The sequence below is a fragment of the Mesocricetus auratus genome, unplaced genomic scaffold, assembly GCF_017639785.1.
Source record: "Mesocricetus auratus isolate SY011 unplaced genomic scaffold, BCM_Maur_2.0 Super-Scaffold_100013, whole genome shotgun sequence".
In the NCBI taxonomy this organism is placed as follows: domain Eukaryota; kingdom Metazoa; phylum Chordata; class Mammalia; order Rodentia; family Cricetidae; genus Mesocricetus; species Mesocricetus auratus.
In genome coordinates this window covers 8,436,760-8,455,970 of record NW_024429196.1, presented here as the reverse complement: position 1 = coordinate 8,455,970, position 19,211 = coordinate 8,436,760, and the positions used below count along the sequence as shown (strand labels likewise).

At 37.6% G+C, this 19,211-nt stretch overlaps 1 protein-coding gene across 1 annotated transcript in view; it reads right to left on the bottom strand.

The window, feature by feature from the left end:
* Nucleotides 1–19,211, bottom strand: part of Kif5b (kinesin family member 5B) — a 42,464-nt gene that overhangs the window by 12,432 nt on the left and 10,821 nt on the right. The window contains exons 3-17 of the mRNA XM_040755336.1: nucleotides 18,071–18,144; nucleotides 17,184–17,288; nucleotides 16,702–16,750; nucleotides 16,083–16,138; nucleotides 15,909–15,996; nucleotides 15,629–15,753; nucleotides 14,080–14,184; nucleotides 13,435–13,580; nucleotides 12,229–12,377; nucleotides 10,261–10,454; nucleotides 8,722–8,790; nucleotides 5,124–5,330; nucleotides 2,792–2,935; nucleotides 999–1,187; nucleotides 462–579 (exon numbers count right to left, since the gene is read on the bottom strand). Of these exons, the coding sequence (XP_040611270.1) occupies nucleotides 462–579; nucleotides 999–1,187; nucleotides 2,792–2,935; nucleotides 5,124–5,330; nucleotides 8,722–8,790; nucleotides 10,261–10,454; nucleotides 12,229–12,377; nucleotides 13,435–13,580; nucleotides 14,080–14,184; nucleotides 15,629–15,753; nucleotides 15,909–15,996; nucleotides 16,083–16,138; nucleotides 16,702–16,750; nucleotides 17,184–17,288; nucleotides 18,071–18,144 (1,818 nt within the window). The remainder of the gene's footprint in view (nucleotides 1–461; nucleotides 580–998; nucleotides 1,188–2,791; nucleotides 2,936–5,123; nucleotides 5,331–8,721; nucleotides 8,791–10,260; nucleotides 10,455–12,228; nucleotides 12,378–13,434; nucleotides 13,581–14,079; nucleotides 14,185–15,628; nucleotides 15,754–15,908; nucleotides 15,997–16,082; nucleotides 16,139–16,701; nucleotides 16,751–17,183; nucleotides 17,289–18,070; nucleotides 18,145–19,211) is intronic.

Genomic DNA, 19,211 nt, shown 5'->3' with positions numbered 1-19,211 from the left:
CAGAGAAACCCTATTTCACAAAACAAACAAAAAGAACTTGGCTAAACACTCCAAGTTCAATTACACTGGGATACTTCATTACCACATGGTACGGATATCACAAAAAGGAAATTAAATAGTTTCTAAGTGTTGTACATTAGAATTTACAGATATACACATACATACATACAAGAGCTTTGTGGGAAATCCCTTGAATTGCTATTTATACTCAATACAATTTTTCTTTTTCTCAACAGGTGTGCGTTTGTACCACACATGTTACATAGATGTGTTCATCTGTGTGTGTATGTGTTTGGAGGCCAGATACTCTTTATAAAAAATATTTCAAAGCCACATGAAAGTGGATAATTTATTTAGTATTCCAAATTTTCGCTACTCTTACTATTTTATTTTAGTCTGAGTATGAGTACAATTCTATGAAAGTAAGGAAGAGTATGGGCATAGCAATCGGAAGTCAATACCTTGTGCTCGAAGTTGGACTAGTTCCTCACCAAGAGAATCAACAGATTCCTCTAGCTGTCTCTTCTTTTGTTCTACATTTTGAAGGTATTCAGTCAGTGACTTAATTTTGGCTTCATGCTTTGGGGGAAAAAATACTGATATGAAGTGGGGAAACAGCTCACATACACTGTGCAGTTGAAAAGTGAAAGATTAGACCATTATCTATGCAGCTTATACCACTTGCAACCTGAGACACTGCTATTACTGACCCTCCTTGAACAATTCCTCAAGTAGTACTTACCATTACTAAGCAGCCAAAGACAGAACACCGGTCCCTGCAGTTTGCTCATTCATTTTGTCATCAGTCATGTTTCTAGCCAAGTTCCATACTTAGGATGTACATGTTAAATCACTCAACTACAGTAACAAACAGTTACACTAAGAAAACTAGGCCTTTCGTGACTGAAAATAAACAGAAGCTTATGATTCTGAAAATCTTCATAACAAAATTTACACATTACTTTTTAGACAAATGAAAGCCATTATGTAACGCATACTTGGGAGATACGAAGTTGGCATGCTGCTAACTCCTTCTCATTTTCTTCCATTTTTTTGTTGCTCTCAGTCTGTGTGCTTTCTAGCTGTTTGCAGCGTTTCACCATGGTTTTTACTTCTGATTTCATTTTGCTAATGTAGAGCCTTGCAACAGTGAACTCTTCATCTATCATGCCAGTTCCCTCTGGTTGCTGTGAGAAAAACATGAAGTAAGTTAAAGCTAGGGCCACATGGTAGCAAACACCTTTAATCCCAGTCCTTGGGAGGCAGTTAGATCTCTGTAAGCTCAAGAACAGCCTGTTCTACAAACTGAACCAAGTGAGAGCCTGTCTCAAAATAAAACACCACCCTCCTCAAAAAAAAAAAAAAAAAAAAAGGTTGGGGGGAGAAAAAGTTAAAGCCAAAATTGGTGAATGTCTATTTTCCTAAATTAGGTTTGTTAGCCATTCAGTCTAGGCAAGTCAATGAGCTCCTCATTCTAAAACATCACATGTATAGCCAGACAGATAGCTCCTAGAGTAAAATGCATACTGTCAAGTGTGAGGACTGAGGTTTTCAGCCGCAGAACCCAGGAAAAGCTCAGCAGGTGTGGTGGTCACTTTTAATCCCCAGCACTCAGGAGCAGAGGATCTCTGTGTCAAGGAAGCTAGACAACTGAGCTCCAGGTTCAGTGAAAGACCATCTCAATAATAAGGAATAAGGAAGACACCTGATGCTGATCTCTGGCCTCCACACACATATTATTTTTAAGAACACACAAAGTAATAATAGGTCAATTCATTTATGAGCTTTCTCCCCGAGCTGATTCATTATTGTTCTAATCAAATACACACACAAATAAAGATATTAAGAATTCTTTACCACCAATGTCAACATGCACATGTGTGATGTGCTTAAATACCAATGCACATGTGACACAGTGCATAAAGTCAGTTCTCTCCTTCCACCATGGGTTCCAGGGATCAGATTCAGGTCATCAGGATTATGTGGTGAGTGCCCTTGCCCACGGAGGTGATTTTTAATGGAAAACCTTTACACATTTGAGGAAAGACTCCAATATGGCCCAATAAGGTTGTATAGTGACCATTCTATTTCTGTGCCCTGGTTTACTCCCCCTTTTCTCATCTATTTAAATCAGAATTAGGGGCTGGAGATATGTCTCAGTGTTAGGAGTGTTGCTGCTCTTCCAGAGGAGCTGAACTAGGTTATAAGCACCCACATGGGGCGTCACAACAGCTGTTAACTCTAGCTGTAAGGGATACAAGACATTCTTCTGCCCTCCAGAGACACATGTATACAAATGATATACACTCACACACATATAAATAAAATCTAATAATGTAGTTAATACTACCTACCACACATGGGTATGAGGATAACAGGTATGAAAAGAACTTTGTAAAAAACCAAATAGCAGCACTGGAGACATAGTGTAGTCAGTAAAACACAAAAGCCTGGGGATTTTTTTAAAAATCCACATTAAAAATATCAAAATTCAAAACAAAATACAGCCAGGTGTTGTAGGCACATAACTGTATTCCCAATGCTTGGGAGGAAGAGAAGGGTCCCTGTAGGAAGTTCCAGGTCCAACTGAGAGACTTGTTTAAAAAAAACAAGGTAAGAAGCAAAGAAAAAGAAAACTCCAAAGTGAGTGGGTACCCATGACTGATCCCTCACCTTCACACACACCTGAAAACATGTGCACCTGCACAATAATGCGTACACACAACAAAACAGTAAGCCAAAGGCTAAGTTGTATACAGAAAATCACATGTAATATTAATGTCCATATTACCTTCACATCATTATTTCCCACAGCAATTCCTATTTCTGCAAGGTCTTTTAGTAATGACGCCATCATTTCAGCGGCTCGTTTCTTCTGGTGGTTGGTCATTTCCTTCAGTTTCTGAAGCTCAGCATCAATACTTGCTAAGGTTGCCTGCCAGAATGAAAACAGTATAGATGGGACTCTTCAAATATTCATTGTAATCCTTACAAAAGCATTTATTCCTTGCTTTGAGATTCTTGATCTATGATGAATGAGGTAGCTTCTAGTTCAAGCTTAAAAAAATTAGACTCTAAACTAGATTAAAGCAGACATGTTATAGTCTTCTAGCCCAGTAAAAGCAGTTATAAACTGTGTCAACTCACTAAGTTCCTCAGATTGGATGTTTTCTGCATAGAAATGGGGAATTTCAGTATTAATTAGGTACCATTTTCATCTATGACTATATTTTTGTTTATCTTTTGAAATTAGTCTGAACAAATTAATGTTTGGAATACTATTCCCTGGTTTTGGAGAACGGCTTTCTATGTAGTTAGTATGCTTCCTTTATTTACTTTGTACATGCCTACTAAAGAAAATCTACCTAGTCATAATTATTATTTTACTACTATGATATAAGCAATTACCTAGGAGTTAATGATGACTCAATGATATTGAGTTTAATTACTCTTAACTGTACATTAAAATACTATCTGGTTATCAGTTACAAAGTCATCACACTTGAAAGAGTACAATCCAATTTGGCCCATGTTAAAATGACATATCAAATATCAAACATAGCATTTTTAATGCAATTTATTGACTTTTAGTCAATATTTGAGTACAGGTGTCATCATTTCAATTCATTATTTATTCAGGTCATTTCCTTTAGTTTCTGTGTATCAACAGAACATTTGTTTCCCCAGTTTACAATATACTAGCTCTCCTCCAGGTTTCATAATTCAGCATGTTTCTACCATAATCAAACTGCCAGGTATTTCCCTTAATATCTAGATAACAGTACGGCTTAAATACATAAACAACAAAATCTAGTGATTTCAGCTCCACATCTGTGCTATAATTACAACTGTCTTAGACACCAAAATCAGTGGACAAAAGCCATCTTACCACCTCTAAGACTCACCTGTTCTTTTACAGGTTTGCTACAATAATTCAAATGGGGAAGGATTATACTGTTCTTAGGTATCCTTGGCAACTAACTAGAACAAATCTGTTAACTTTGGAGATTAAAAACAGAAAACAAACTCATCGGGAGCAGTAAACCTCTTATTTAAAAGCTCTATTTCTTTTTATTTTATTATTTTATGTGTATGAGTGTTGGTAGCTCATGTGCCACCATGTGGGTGGCTAGCAATCAAACCTGGTCCTGAAAGAGCAACAAATGCTTTCAACCACTGAGCCATCTCTTTAGCCCCTTAAGGCACTATTTTGTAGTAACTCAGACTAGGTAACTAACTCTTTTAAAGGTTCTATTTGATGCAGTAAACCTGCCTCTGCCTCCTGAGTGCTGGGATTAAAGGCGTGGGCCACCACTGCCCGGCAAGGCACTATTCTTAGTATTGACTACTTTCAGACGTGAACAAAGATAGGAAAGACATGGCAGGCACCAATACTGAACACAACTAGGAACTGATTTCTAAGCAGAAAGTCAGTAGTAACAACTGAAACACGGGACCAGTATTGTTGAAATAATAACAGCTATCTGCTATTTCTTACGTCACTCCAGGAAGTAGGCAACCCACATGAAATCTCCATATGAGGACCTGTTCCCTGTTCTGAGAAAGCTACTGCTCCAGTCAGTATTCCAGTGAGCAAAACAGTAATTATTCAAAGTAATATATCCTATGCCTAGTCTAGATAATGCAATTACATAGCATTTCCTCCCTCCCTTCTTCTCTCTTGGCTTTGCTGAGATAGGGCATTACTACGTAGCCCAGGCTGTCCTGGAATTTGCAGCTATCTTCCTGTCTCTTGTTCCCTAGGGCTACAATTAGAGACACATGTCACAACATCTGACCACATTTACTATTTTTTTAACGTACATATTTCTTAATTTGAGTTTGATTATCTGACAGCTTTACTAAAATGTGTTATTTTTTCCTAATATTAGAAATAGCCCAACATCATTTAAATTAACAATTGCCCATCAATACACTTTTAGATTCAAAATTATAATGCTGTTTATCTACCTCCTACGGTTTATATATAAGAAGTGAGGGTGAGACCTGAGTGTCTTGAGAGCTGATGTTACCAGTATCTTAGGCATATAAAGGAATAACTTACTTAAACAACTTCATTTAACATTACTTATACTTAAGTATAAAGAAAAAATTTATCTTACAGATTTTTGATTCAATTCATCACTAAGTAATTCATATTCCTTAGTTTTGTCTTCAACTTCCTGAGACTTCTGATCATAATTAACAGCCAGTTCCTCTAAGGCTTGTAGAACTTCCTTGACTTCCTCTTTAGAGGCGTCATTTTCTGCTTGGAGGCGGTTCAGCTCAGCTTGCAGATTATCTTGATCTCTTCTGGTTGATGCCAGAAGCTAAATGAAAGAATAAAACAGAATTTCAACAAACATGCAAGAAGCCATTCATCTGCTTCATGATTTACAAAAACAAGAGGAATGAAAAGCAGCACTATTAAAGGTGCTGATACTTTATTCTTTAGCAGATACACTCAACACCTACTATGCGCAGGCACTGTGCTACACTTTGTGGAATACAGAAAGGAAGAAAAGTAACACTCTGCCTTTGAGGAACCTACTAAAACCGAAGTTCAGGAAAATAAGGGCAACACAAGGCATAATTTAACAGCATAGAAGAGATAGCAGACCACTAGGTATCATAGGAAAAAGATATCTCTCTGGTTGGTATTCATGGAGAAGTTAGAAATTTGGATATGGGGGCTGGAGACACAGCTCACCCCTTAAGAGCATTTGTTACTCTTCCAGAAGATGTGGACTCAGACCCCAGCACCCACGTCAGGAGGAACATAAGTCTCTAACTCCAGTTTCAGGGAATCAAATGCCTTCTTGTGCTCTCTTAAGGCACCAGGCACACACATGGTACACATGCATACATGTAGGCACTTACATATATACATGAATCACAGTAAATCATCTCTAAAGAACTTAGATTTGTTATGCCTTAGAGACACGTTTCAGCATATTAAGTTTGAACTGGAGAGAAGACAAAGGATCATCCAGGTCAGTTACTTTTCAGTAACAACATTTGGAAATGCATAGGAACGTTAGTAATGATTATTTTTGTTTGTTTTTCGAGACAGAGTTTCTCTGTTTTGTTTTGGAAGCTGTCCTGGAACTCACTCTGTAGACCAGGCTAGCCTTGAACTCACACAGATCTACCTGCCTCTGCCTCCCGAGTGCTGGGATTAAAGGCATGCACCACCAACGCCCGGCAGTAATGATTATTAATAGCATTAAGGAATAGGAACCAAAAACTAAATGTCCCACAGTACATAGGACAGACAGTAAAAAATTTATCAAATCCCAAATGCTAAAAGAGTCCCTCTAAGAATAATGCTATGGCTGAAGTAAATAAAAGACATTAGGCATGGCGGCACACACCTGGAGGCTGAGGCAGGAACACAATGCTGGGGCTATCTTGGGCTCAATGTGGAGTTCTAGGCAACTAAAAAACAAGGCCGTGTCCCAACCAACACTCCAAAAAGATAAAACGATGAAATCTGATTTTTCTGATGGTCAGTATCTCATCCTACTGGAGTTTACAGCTTTATCTATTCCTTCAGACATTCAAAAAACCTTAAATAGTGACTATTTTTACTAAATCATAAGAGAAGCATGGGAGAAATGAGATGAAAAGTGGCACAGACTGGGTGTAGGAAGACAGCATGAAGGAATACAAGTATGTTTATTCATGTGACATTCACATTCCCCAAAAAAGTCACACTGAAAATTACACAATTACTAACAACTGTGATAGCTATTCTTGGTTGTCAACTTGACTATATCTGGAATTAACTAAAACCCAAATGGCTGGGTACACCTGTGAAGGATTTTTTTTCCCTTAATTAAATCATTTGAAGTGGGAAGACCCATTTGTAGTCCAGATTTTTCAAAATGAGAAGATCCACCTTTAATCTGGCTGGCATTTTCTACTGCAGCCTATGTAAGGACATGGAAAAAGGAGGGTTTCACTCTTTGATTGCTTGCTCTCACTCTGGCTGGCAAGTCCACTCCTTCAAGGTAGGCATTAGAGCCCATTTCTTTGCAATTCTGTTGTATGTTTAAGACCAGCTGAGACATCCAGCCTTGTGGACTGAAAAACTACTGGATTCTTGGACCTTCTGCTGGTAGACAGCTGTTATTGAACTAGCTAGACTACAGCCTGTAGGTCATTCTAATAAATCCCCTTTAACACACACACACACAAACACACACACACACACACACACACACACACACACACACACACAGCCACAGACATGCTGCAGCACATAGCAGCCTAAGAGATGAACATGTAATATGTATGCATCCTCAGGCCTGTGACATCAAAGAACTCTGTTTAAATATCTGGGCTCAGGTTCCAAAACTACTGTGTTATTAACTACAGCGTTTTTACTGTGCATACAAGTTTTTCTGCTCTTATAGAAATAAGGTGATTTAATTATTAGAAAATAAAGACTTAAAATATTTTCCTACCATCATGACCCAACATGTAAATATCAAATTTATGGTGGTACTGTTTTAAAGTTTATTAGTATTATTTTGGTTTTTCAAGAGTTTCGCTGTGTAGCCCGGGCTGTCTCTGAATGGGATCTATAGATCAGGCTGGCCTTGAATTCAATAGATCTGCCTGTCTCTGCCTCCTGAGTGCTGGGATTACAGGCATGTACCACTACCTCCTAGAATACTTAACTGTAAAAACTGCCACAAGGCTGGGTAGTGGCAATACATGCCTTAAATCCCAGGCACTTGGGAGGTAGGTAGGAGGGTCCCTGTGAGTTGGAGGCTAGCTTGGTCTACAGGGCAATATCCAGGACAGGTTTTGGTCTTGAAAAACCAAAACCAACTAACCAAACAAACAAAAACCTGTCACAACTTCTTGATTAAGGTATCATAAAAATTGTTTGGTGAGTTTTGGCTTAGGATTAGGACAAAAATTTCAGGAATTATAAAATGGCCCTTAAACATATTTCTATCATTTTGTAATATGTATTTACACCAAATGGTATTCTTAGCATTATAAAATCAAGAGACTGGCCGGGCGTTGGTGGTGCACGTCTTTAATCCCAGCACTCGGGAGGCAGAGGCAGGCAGATCTCTGTGAGTTCGAGGCCAGCCTGGTCTACAAAGTGAGTTCCAGGACAGCCTCCAAAGCCACAGAGAAACCCTGTCTCGAAAAACAACAAACAAACAAACAAACAAACAAACAAAAAAAAATCAAGAGACTGAACAACTCAGTATTGAAGATGCTGTGTTCTGCAGTATCAAATGTGTAGCCAAGATGTAATTCTTTAGTTAAAAATGGTGAAGTATTCATTAGTATTCAAATCTGCTTTCATCCCTCCTCCAAGTCCCCCAAAACAAGGTTTCTCTGTATAGTCCTTGGTGTTCTGGAACTCACTCTGTAGACCAGGCTGGTCTTGAACTCACAATGATCCGCCTGCCTCTGTCTCCCAAGTGCTGGGGCTAAAGGCATGCGCCACCACCACCTGGCTCTGCTTTTATTTTTAATAGCAAGAATAAATGCAGGCCAAAGAACTGTTCTACAATAAAATTCTTTATAATTTATTGTAAGTAAATGTTTGGTTTATATACCCATTATACAAGCACACTAACAGTTACGCAGGCACACATTCAACAATCCTAAAGGTATAGTAATGAACATAATCAGAACTTCACAGATTCCTTATGGTAAACACTAGAGCTTTGTTGCGAGCATTTAACTCACCTCTTCCTGATCCAACATTTGTGTCTTCAATTTCTCCACCAATTGGCTTTGTTGGTTAATCTCTTCATCCTAAAAATTTAAATGATCCTGTTAGCAAAGGAGACTATAACCTTGTTTGTTTCCCAACACCAACTCCTCCAAAGTAGTCCACAGAATTAAATTCCATTCTTCTTCTTTTTTTGTTTTCTGACACAAGATTTCTTTGTGTAGCTCTGGCTGTCCTGGAACTCTCTGTAGAGTAGGTTGGCCTTGAACTCACAGAGATCTACCTGCCTCTGTCTCCCAAGTGCTGGAATTAAAGGCATGTACCACCACCACCCTGCTCAGAATTAAATTCCTAAGGAAACTTGAAAAGGGAAGGCTTTTCCTCATTAGTAATATACCATATGCCTTACAACCAAGAAAAGGTCCAAAGTTTATGAAATAACTTTAAAGGCTAAAAAGTAGCCTAGTATACTTAAGCTATTTGTGAAAAAAATGGTTATGTAGTCATTTCAAAACCCAAATTGTTGGGTGGTGGTGGCACACACCTTTAATCCCAGCACCCCAGGAGGTAGAAGTAGGTAGATCTCTGGGTTTGAGGCCAGCCTGTTCTAAAAAGTGAGTTCCAGGACAGTCAGAGCTGCACAGGGAAACCTGTTTCCAAAAACCAAACCAAACCAAACAAAACACCACCACCACAAACCAAACCAAAGTATTTTCTATTTCCACTGTGCTCATACCCATCTTCTTGCTAAGTGATTTAAGCAGGGAAGATAACAACTCTATTCTTTGTTTTTTCCTCTCTTCTCTTCCATGATCTCTTAAAAGTGTGCTCAGATCCTCAATTTTAAATGGTTGTTTCATTATGATTCTTCAGTGACCCAATATCATATTTTCTTGTCACATTTTGTTTGTCTGCTTTTAAGGGGTAAGTAGGATGTCCAAGTCATTCTAGGCAAATGGCATGCACTCTACCAATGAGCCATGTTCTGTTTTTTATTGCTGTTATTTTTCAGACGGGGTATTTCCAACTGGCCTCAAACTAACTGATGATTCTCCTGCCTTAACTTCTTTTATGCTAATACTATAAGTATGCCCCACCGTAGGGAACAGTTTGCTTACATACAACTCCTACACAGAACTGATACTGTATTTTCTTCCCCTTGTGCTGCTAATGGAATCCAAAGCCTTATGTAATGCAAGCAGTCTGCCACTTAGCTATGTCCCCAAGTCCTTAACGTCAGCTCTTACATTTTCTGTTAAAATGATTCCCCCATGCCCTACAATCACCTTGAGACTCATATAGCTCAGGCTGGCTTCAAAATCACAATGTAATCAAAGCTAGCATACTCCTGGTCCTCCTGCCTCCTCCTCCTAAGTGCAAGAATTTCAGTATGTTCCACCACACCCAGCAATATCATGGCTTTCTAAAAGCTAACAGAGATAAAGGAAAATACAGATAAAAAAGAACCTTAAAACTGAAATTAAAAAATAAAAATACTGATTTCAAAAGAATTCTGAAACAGACAAATCTAAAATAAGTAATATAAAACCTACCTTGTCATCAAGTTGTTTATACAATTTAGCAATTTCTTCTTCACACTTTTTTCTTTCAGCATCTGTAAAACTGCCAGTCACTCCAATTGCAGCTGCTGGTTTATCATTGGTAATAGTAATATCTTTATCAGCTGTGAAAGCCTCCAAATTGGCTTTCTCTTTGTCAAACTGCTCATCAATAGGCACTGTCTCCCCTAAAACAAGACAATGAAATGGTTACTACAAATCTGCACATCTAAACTAACATACATTCTTTCCCTCTGCATGTTCACTTTCCTTCTGCTTTGACCATGTATGCTGCTGGTGCTCCCCACTGCCATTTTTAGCACAGATTTGTTTGGGCTTTACAAAGCACTTTAATGTCTCTGTTAAATTTGGATATAATAGCTACTCTGAATCATCAGGTGATTCACTCATCTCTATTTCTTTAGGGTCAACCATCGACACTTTATTTTACATCTCTGTGGTGCCATGTTTTCCTGAACGATCTTGTATACTTTGATGTCAACATCTGAAGAAATTAAGTTCTTCACAGATTATATCTGTTCAAGAAAGCTCAGCAATAGTCAGGCGTTGGTGGCACACACCTTTAATCCCAGCACTCAGGAGGCAGAGGCAGGCGGATCTTTGTGAGTTCGAGGCAACCCTGGTCTACAGAGCGAGTTCCAGGACAGGCTCCAAAGCAATACAAAGAAACCCTGTCTTGAAAAAACAACAAACAAACAAAACAAAAAAACAAAGAAAGCCCAGCAACAGTCAGCGGATATTAAGTTGCTAGACAGAATATTATGCATGGTTCTGAAGCCCAGGGCTTCTGCAGTGGTGCACCAATCAGGCCTGTCTGCTGCTAAGAGCTGTCCAAATCCTGGGAATGCTAATATTGGAGATGAGTCCATTTAACAGACTTAAAGCCCAAGGCTGCAAGTTCTGACTTGGCACTGGGGCAGGACTATAGGCAACTGTTTGAGTTACCTCATCTTGGGGTCCAATGTACACTTATTTCCTTTTCTTTCTCCCTATCTTGGGTAAGGAATAGGGAGACACAACAAATATACAAGTGTTCTTCTTACCTTTTTCATTGAAACTTTGCTTATTATTAAACTACATCAAGTTCTATTTTTCACCTGTCATTGAAATAATGTTTTTGCAAAGGGTGGTAGGTAGCAAGTTCCATTTTACCATCCTTACTCAATGTCAGCAGCTCTCACCAACTTTTCTTTTTGCCCTGTTCTTGAGTTTTGTTTGTTTGTTTGTTTGTTTTTGAGATTTGTAGAGTCTTGCCGTGAAGACCAGATCCTGCCTTAGAAATGCGGAGATTAAAAGTGCATGCTACCACTTCTGGCTATGTTTTATTTATATATAAGTACATACATATATATATATATATGTATATATATATGTATTCATATTTTATACAAGACATTATTACACAGGCTAGGCAGGGCCAAACTTACAAAACCATTGAGGCTTTGCTTTCCAAGTGCTAGGCATATACCTCAAAGCTCTGTCCCTGAGATCTGGACATCTAGAATTTCCCTTGATCTTACCTGAATCTTTGAAATCCATTGAATCCTGCCTGTTACTGACTCCTTTTTAGCGTAGGCACCTTACTATACTGTAGCACCTATGGCTCTTTTATTTTTTTTTGGTTTTTCGAGACAGGGTTTCTCTGTGGCTTTGGAGGCTGTCCTGGAACTCACTTTGTAGACCAGGCTGGCCTCGAACTCACAGAGATCCACTTGCCTCTGCCTCCCGAGTGCTGGGATTAAAGGCGCGCGCCACCAACGCCCGGCTAAGCACCTATGGCTCTTATTGTTCTAAGTAAAGCAAACCTGATCTTTATTTGAAGACCACTAATTTTAAAAACTGAAAATATGTTTTATTTTCATTTAGCATTCATATAAAAATCTCAAGTAGGAAAATTGCCCCAAGTCAGAAAATTTAAACGACAAATCCTTAAGTTATTACCATTACGCCATCGGTTGAGTTCATTTTCAAGCCACTGAATGGTGTTTCGTAGAGTCTTATTTTTTTCCTTTTCTTTTTCATACTTCTTTTTCCACTGTTCTGCAGTTAACTCTACATTGACACAGACTGTGTTCTTAATTGTTTTGGCTCTAAGAGATGCAATACAGAAAAGATGACATAACTAAGGAAGAACAGTAATTACAAACAAACAAAAAGATATGACTAAAAGTATTTTTAACTGACATTCCTATTTAATGTATGTATAGCTAAGTAACAAACTGTCCAAGAGTATCTAATTTTATCTTAGAATAAACAATAAAGGATATCACAGAATATTGTCTATTCACAACCCAATTAAATTTCTGTCAGCTTTAAATCTTTGGTAACATTAAAAAAATACATCAAAACTAATAAAATTTACTTATTTTCCTAACTCACCTTGCAAGGTTTTATTAATAACATGTGTTACTACTGCAGCTCTAAGACAATGTTGTTACTGGTTTTCCTACAGTAGTCATTTCACACACATTACTTTGAGCCTGTCAGTGAGTTTAACACAGGTTCATATATCTGACAAGCTCCTACTTTACCATCTAATTCAAATGCTTACTTTCATCAATGGGAAATTCCCACAAAAATGTGACTAAATTTCACAATTTTAATGTCTATGAAAAGTTAAAGCTCATCAGTCTAAAATATGGATCTAATTTATATTACCTATATGCCTTGCTTCAAAAGTACAGGATCTAGCTCTGACATAAAAGTATAGGTTTGATTTTACTGAGTAGTAGCTATCTGACATTATTAATTAATTTTCATACACAAATGTCTTTAGACTTTTTGTTTTGTTGTTGTTTTTCTCGAGACAGGGTTTGAGTTGCCCTGGCTGTCCTGGAACTTACTCTGAAGACCAAACTGGCCTCGAACTTACAGAGATCTGCCTGCTTCTACTTCCTGAATGCTGAGATTCTACCTCCTAAATTAAAGGAGTGCGCCACTACCACTCAGCTTTAGATTTTGTATTTCTTTTTTTTTTTTTTTTTTTTGGTTTTTACGAGACAGGGTTTCTCTGTATTGTTTCAGAGGCTATCGGTCCAGCCTGGCCTCGAACTCACAGAGATCCGTCTGCCTCTGCCTCCCGAGTGCTGGGATTAAGGGCGTGCGCCACCACCGCCCGGCTAGATTTTGTATTTCTTAACAACAAACCTTTGACCAAAGAGGAGTGTTGATTTTGTTTCAGACTCATTGTATGATGACGGAGAGCAGCAAATGACAATAGTTGTCCTACAGTTGCCACCTAATGAATCTTGAAGAATTCTGGTCATTTTACTATCTCGATATGGAACATAGGTCTACAAACAAAAACCAAGAAAACAAAACCAGTGGGTTTTTATACAATACAATTTGTTCTACAACTTTTTCTTCTTCTTCTTCTTTTTTTTTTTTTTTTGAGGTGAGGAGTTCCAGTCAGTGTATCTCTGTGTAAGAGCTCTGGCTGTCCTGGAGCTTGCTTTGTACACCAGGCTGGCCTCGAGCTCACAGAGATCCACCTGCTTCTGCCTCCCGAGTGCTGGGATTAAGGTCTATAACTCTCAATCATACCGTCTCTGCCTCAAGTGTTGTGATTGGATGTGCTTTCCCAGGCTTGCTCACTTCATTTATTTTAACAATTTGATTGAAAGATAGAACTAGGACACACATACTAACACTAAACCTTAGAAGACAGCATACACATTCATTGAGTAACTTTCAGGCTTACATTCATGCCCATGTATAGACATTCCGGCCCACGTATAGTCTCTATATATAACTACCCATAGAACAGGGAACTAACAAGACATGTATACTCACACTGCCTTCTGCCAAAGCAGAAATGACATTTCCAAGCGCAGAAAGTGACTTGTTGATGTTCTTAGCTTCATCCAGCACAGCACCTTCAGCTCCAGTTTTACTAACCTATGAAGAAAATTACACAATAATGAAGCAAAATTACAATGACTTAGGGTAATTTTTTCCACTTTCCAAAAAGTCATCAATAAACAGCAGTATAAAATCAAAAAGGAAGGTCGGGAGTGGGGACATGCCTTTAGTCAAAGCACTTAGGAGGCAGAGGCAGGTGGTCTTTGTGAGTTGGAAGCCAGCCTGGTCTACAAAGCGAGTTCCAGGACAGTTAGAACTGTTAAACAGAGAAACCTGTCTCAAAAATCAAAGACAAAAAACCAAAGCCAAAACAAAGAAAAGAGGTATTCATACTGAGGAACTAAGATTCCTTGCGCATTTACTATTTTCACAAGAACCAGTTATATAAGAATGTGACTAAAGAAATACTAAATTTTATTTTTTGTGTGCTTCTGACAATTACAAATTTACATGAAAATTTATAGTTCTCATTGTTAACCTCTTTGCTACATTAGGAAATGAGAAACTAAAAATCATCTAAGCATAATAAAGATGCCATAACTGCTAAAAATAAAAGACACAGTTCTAAAATACTACATAAGCTGATCTGTAACTTAAAAACACATACGCTATCTAAAATGTTTCTAGAATTTTAAGATTAGAGGTAGTCGTTGGTAGATAAGTTATACATAAGACTTTTGGTAAACAAGACTAGGTACAACATTCTATATCAGAAAAAGCAAAATAGTATAATGATCACAGAAGTCCATATCAAAACATTTAAATATACTGATTTTTGTAGGCTAAAATTAGAATTATATTGGACCATAACAATAAAACAAAAATCCCCAAGTTAGTACAACTGACCCTTCTATATCCACGGACTCAGCCAGCCAAGGATGAGAAACACTCGAAAACAAACTGCATTTGTATTGAATAAATACAGACTTAGTCTCCTGTCAACAGTTTCTAAACAATATAGCTTAACATCCATTTATGTGGTCTTTACACTACATTACGTATTAATAGTAATCTAGAGTGTACTTATATATAGAACAATGCATCTATGCAATCACTACATCATTTTATATGGGGCCTGAGCTTCTGTGGATATTGGTATATTTATGAGGGTGGTGTCAGGGGTCCTAAAAACAATCCTCCATGACATCAAGGGACAATGGCACAACTAAACCAGAAAGGTTGCAGATAGAGGGATGGAGAATAAAGTTATAAGGGCATGTTGACAAGTTGCCAATAAGGACACACATATTAATTCAAACTGTGTAACTACTGATTGAATCAAATACAACTAAATGACAGTAACGTGGGAACAGGTTATCTTTCAGTTACTATACAGCATTGGTATCAACAGTTATAATTCTCAGATTACCAAATCCAATTTCACAAATTCTCAAGATGCAACAATAGGTATAAATTTCAATTCAAGGTAAAGTTCACAGAAATGCCTAAGTATCTACCAAAATTTCAAGAGAGGGTTTACCTTTTCACTGCCAGCTAAATCAACCAGATAAAGTTTTCCACTCAGTTTCTGTTCCGTTTGTGTATTCTCTTGTTTTACATTAATAAGAAATATACTGTGACTCCTAGAGCTATGTTCATTCATATCTGCAACGAAATTAGTAAGCAACTATAAATATAGTTCCTTCACTAATAATTTCCCCATATGCATTATTTTATACTAGAAGTATCTTGAAATTATCCTCATTGAAAGGATGTAAGATTGACATGCCCTAGCCAGTACTAATGAATAATACACTTACTTGTAACTGCTACATGTCTGTTGGATTTCCCTTCATCTATGGTATCCATTACTTCATCTGGACTACATACAAAACGCTCTGTGCACCCCTATGGAATAATTCAAGAGTACTGTTAATATCCTTTAAAGATCTTTGACTGGGCTTTCTACAGTAATCATTCTCTTTTGCAGGTACCTTTACATAAGGAACACGGTTTTTGTCTTCATGGACTGAAAGGTTGGTCTTTGAAACTAAAAAAGAAAAGCTGTATTAGTAATATTACCTAGACTCTAATATCAGCTATGAAATAACTAATAGAAGTGGTAGACTTCCCTTAGCAGCACAACAGAAGGAAACCTTAAAAATTATATTCTGTATATTATATAATTATGTACTACTATAAAAAAGCAAACCTAATAAACATACTAGGAGAGTGATCTGAAAACTAATGTAACAGTATAGAATTTAGGTCCATTCAAACTTCTACCACCCACTTTTGTATAAATAATAACACTAGGCCTGAGAGAAAGACAATGCATCTAACAACTGAGACTAACATTTTGAGTTTAAGTCTACAACTCTCAGTTTAAAGATCTCATTATCACTTAAGAATTTCCCACATGATGGTAGCTCAGGTTCAGGTTCACTCCCAGCTACAAAGAGCTGTTCCTTTACTTGCCTTTAAAAAGTAATTTAAAAACAGAAGTAAGTTATCCTATGCACTTCATGAAATTTCATCCATGTTACTAAGAACATCTTTTACTAGAAGAGCAATAGGTACTATTAAAATTATTAGAGCAAGAATTTAACTTACCATCTAACAGGTCCCTTATCTTATCCAAATATATTTCAAAATATGAAACCTAAAGCACAAACAAAGAAAACACTCAATCCACCAAAACTACCACAGCTTGTTCACTCTGTAAACAATGCAGTCTAAGTGCTGGATATGCAGACTAGGACATTATACCAGCCGCAGTTCACATTCTAATAGGAAAGTGTGAGTTACTAGGCTGCTGAAATAACGAAAAGTCTACTTCTGTTACAAATCACCTACAAGGATCAGAACAGTTAAGTGTGGTGGGAACCCTGAAGCTTTGTAGTTAAACTGTGTTTTTTACAGGGAGAAGCTAAGAATAGACTTCGCTAACCCAGGTATTCATCTAATGGCATATGAACTAGAATCAGTTTGCTAACCCTAATGATCCTTCAACTTTATGTACCTGTAACAACTTTTTGAAAATGACTTTCAGGAAGCAGCTATTTTGGAAAATAACCTTTCCCATAGGAATTTACCTTAATATGAAATTCCAAATTTTCATCCATTGAGTAAATATAATTAAAAATATCTTGCACTATTCTTGGAATAATACCCATGCCTTCTGGATCATGTAGTTTACCCTGCATGGAAAGAAAAGCAGAGTTGTAACAGATTTTATGAGATGAATTAAAAACAAAAAACTTTGACTCTTTAAAAATATATAATTGATAGGATAAGAACTGTGACTGGCTTTTTTTTTTGGTAGAAGTTGCTCTACAAATAATTTCAAATTTTCAATTATTAAATGAGAATATTGTACAAGCATATATCAACTTAGTTGTTTTACATTTCTTTCCATATAGATATACATTATTTTCTACACCAAATCAAATTTATGCAAATGTTAGGAATGTCTTTATTTCTATTATTTTTATGAAAAGTAGCAAAAATTGTCATTTATTTTATACAGTACATTCAGATAAATGGTAAACCCAGATGGCCTGCAACTAGGAGCAAAGTTAGAAAAGGCCAGCCATATCTTGTAATAAAGAGCAGAATTGAGAAGGGAGGGGATAATCTTATCAGAGAAGTGTAGCAGATATTCAGGAGACATTAATCACTTTTAATACCATCTAAAATTTCCCACATGGTACAACACCTCATGTTTAATTCTGAAATGTTCCTTATTATATAGTTACACTAACCAGCAAGATGAAACTTCAAAATATAAAACACAGGTACAGGTTACTAATCAAGCTCAGGAACTAATTAAAATCCAACACTTACTTTCATATAATTTGTATGAGAAAAGGCCATAAAGATAAAATAAAAACATTAAAGAATGGCAAACTAACCGCAAGAAATCAAAATGGATGACTTATCTATTCTGCAAACCATATTCAAGCAGATTATGAAATGTTACCTCCATTGTATGGGTCTTCCCAGATGATGTTTGCCCATATGCAAATATTGTTCCATTGTAGCCCTCAAGAACATCTATGAGAAAAAAAAAGACCTTGTATTTCTGGGACTTTTTCCTTAAGCAATGCTCTCATAATAGAGTACTTAAGAAGTGATTAAAGTTTAACATGTAAAGGGTATGAAATGTCATCAAATGAAGGCATGGAGAAATTGTTAGTTTTATGACAATTTGACACAAACTAGAGTAATCTCAGAGAAGAGAACCTGAATTAGGAAAATGCCTCCACAGGTTCCAGCTGTAAACAAGCCGGTAGGTCATTTTCTTAGTGATTGGTACTGGCTGGCCTAGTCCATTGTGGGTGAGGCTCTCTCTGGGTTGGTGGATCTGGGTTCTATTAGAAAGCAGGTTGAGCAGCCTGGCACTGGTGATGCATGTCTGTATTCCCAGTTCTCAGGAGACAAAGGCAGGTGGATGTCTGTGAGTTCAAGGTCAGTCTGGTCTACAGAACAAATTCCTGGACAGCCAGGACTGCTACTGTCTTGGGGTGTGGGTGTGGGAAGTAAGCTAAGCAAGGCAGGAAGTAACACCCCTTCATGGCCTCTGCATCATCTCCTGTCTCCAGGTTCCTCCTTGCCTTTTTTAATGATAAACTGGTACCTGAAACTGAGTGAAATAAACCCTTTTTCCCCCAAGTTGCTTTTGGTCATGGTGTTTCATCACAACAATAGTAACCCTAAGATAGATGGCTCAGTAGTTAAGGGCGCTTCCTGTTTTTCCAGAGAAACCAAATTCAGGCCCTAACACCCATATAGGGCTGCCCAGAACCACCTGTAACTCTGGCTCTAGGTGATCCAGGGTCTCTGGCTTCCAGGGGCAACAGCACTCACTAGTGTGCATACCAGCACACCACACACAGAGACTTTAAAGTAACAAAAATAAGAGCTCGAGAGATCGCTCACAGGTTAAGAGCACTGGCTGCTCTTACTGAGGCCCTGAGTTCTATTCCCAGCAACAACATGGTGGCTCACAATCACCTATAATAAGATATGGTGTCCTCTTCTGGCATGCAGGCAGAAGACTGTATACATAATAAACAAATCTTTAAAAATTAAAAGATAGCCTGGCAGTGGTGGCATACACC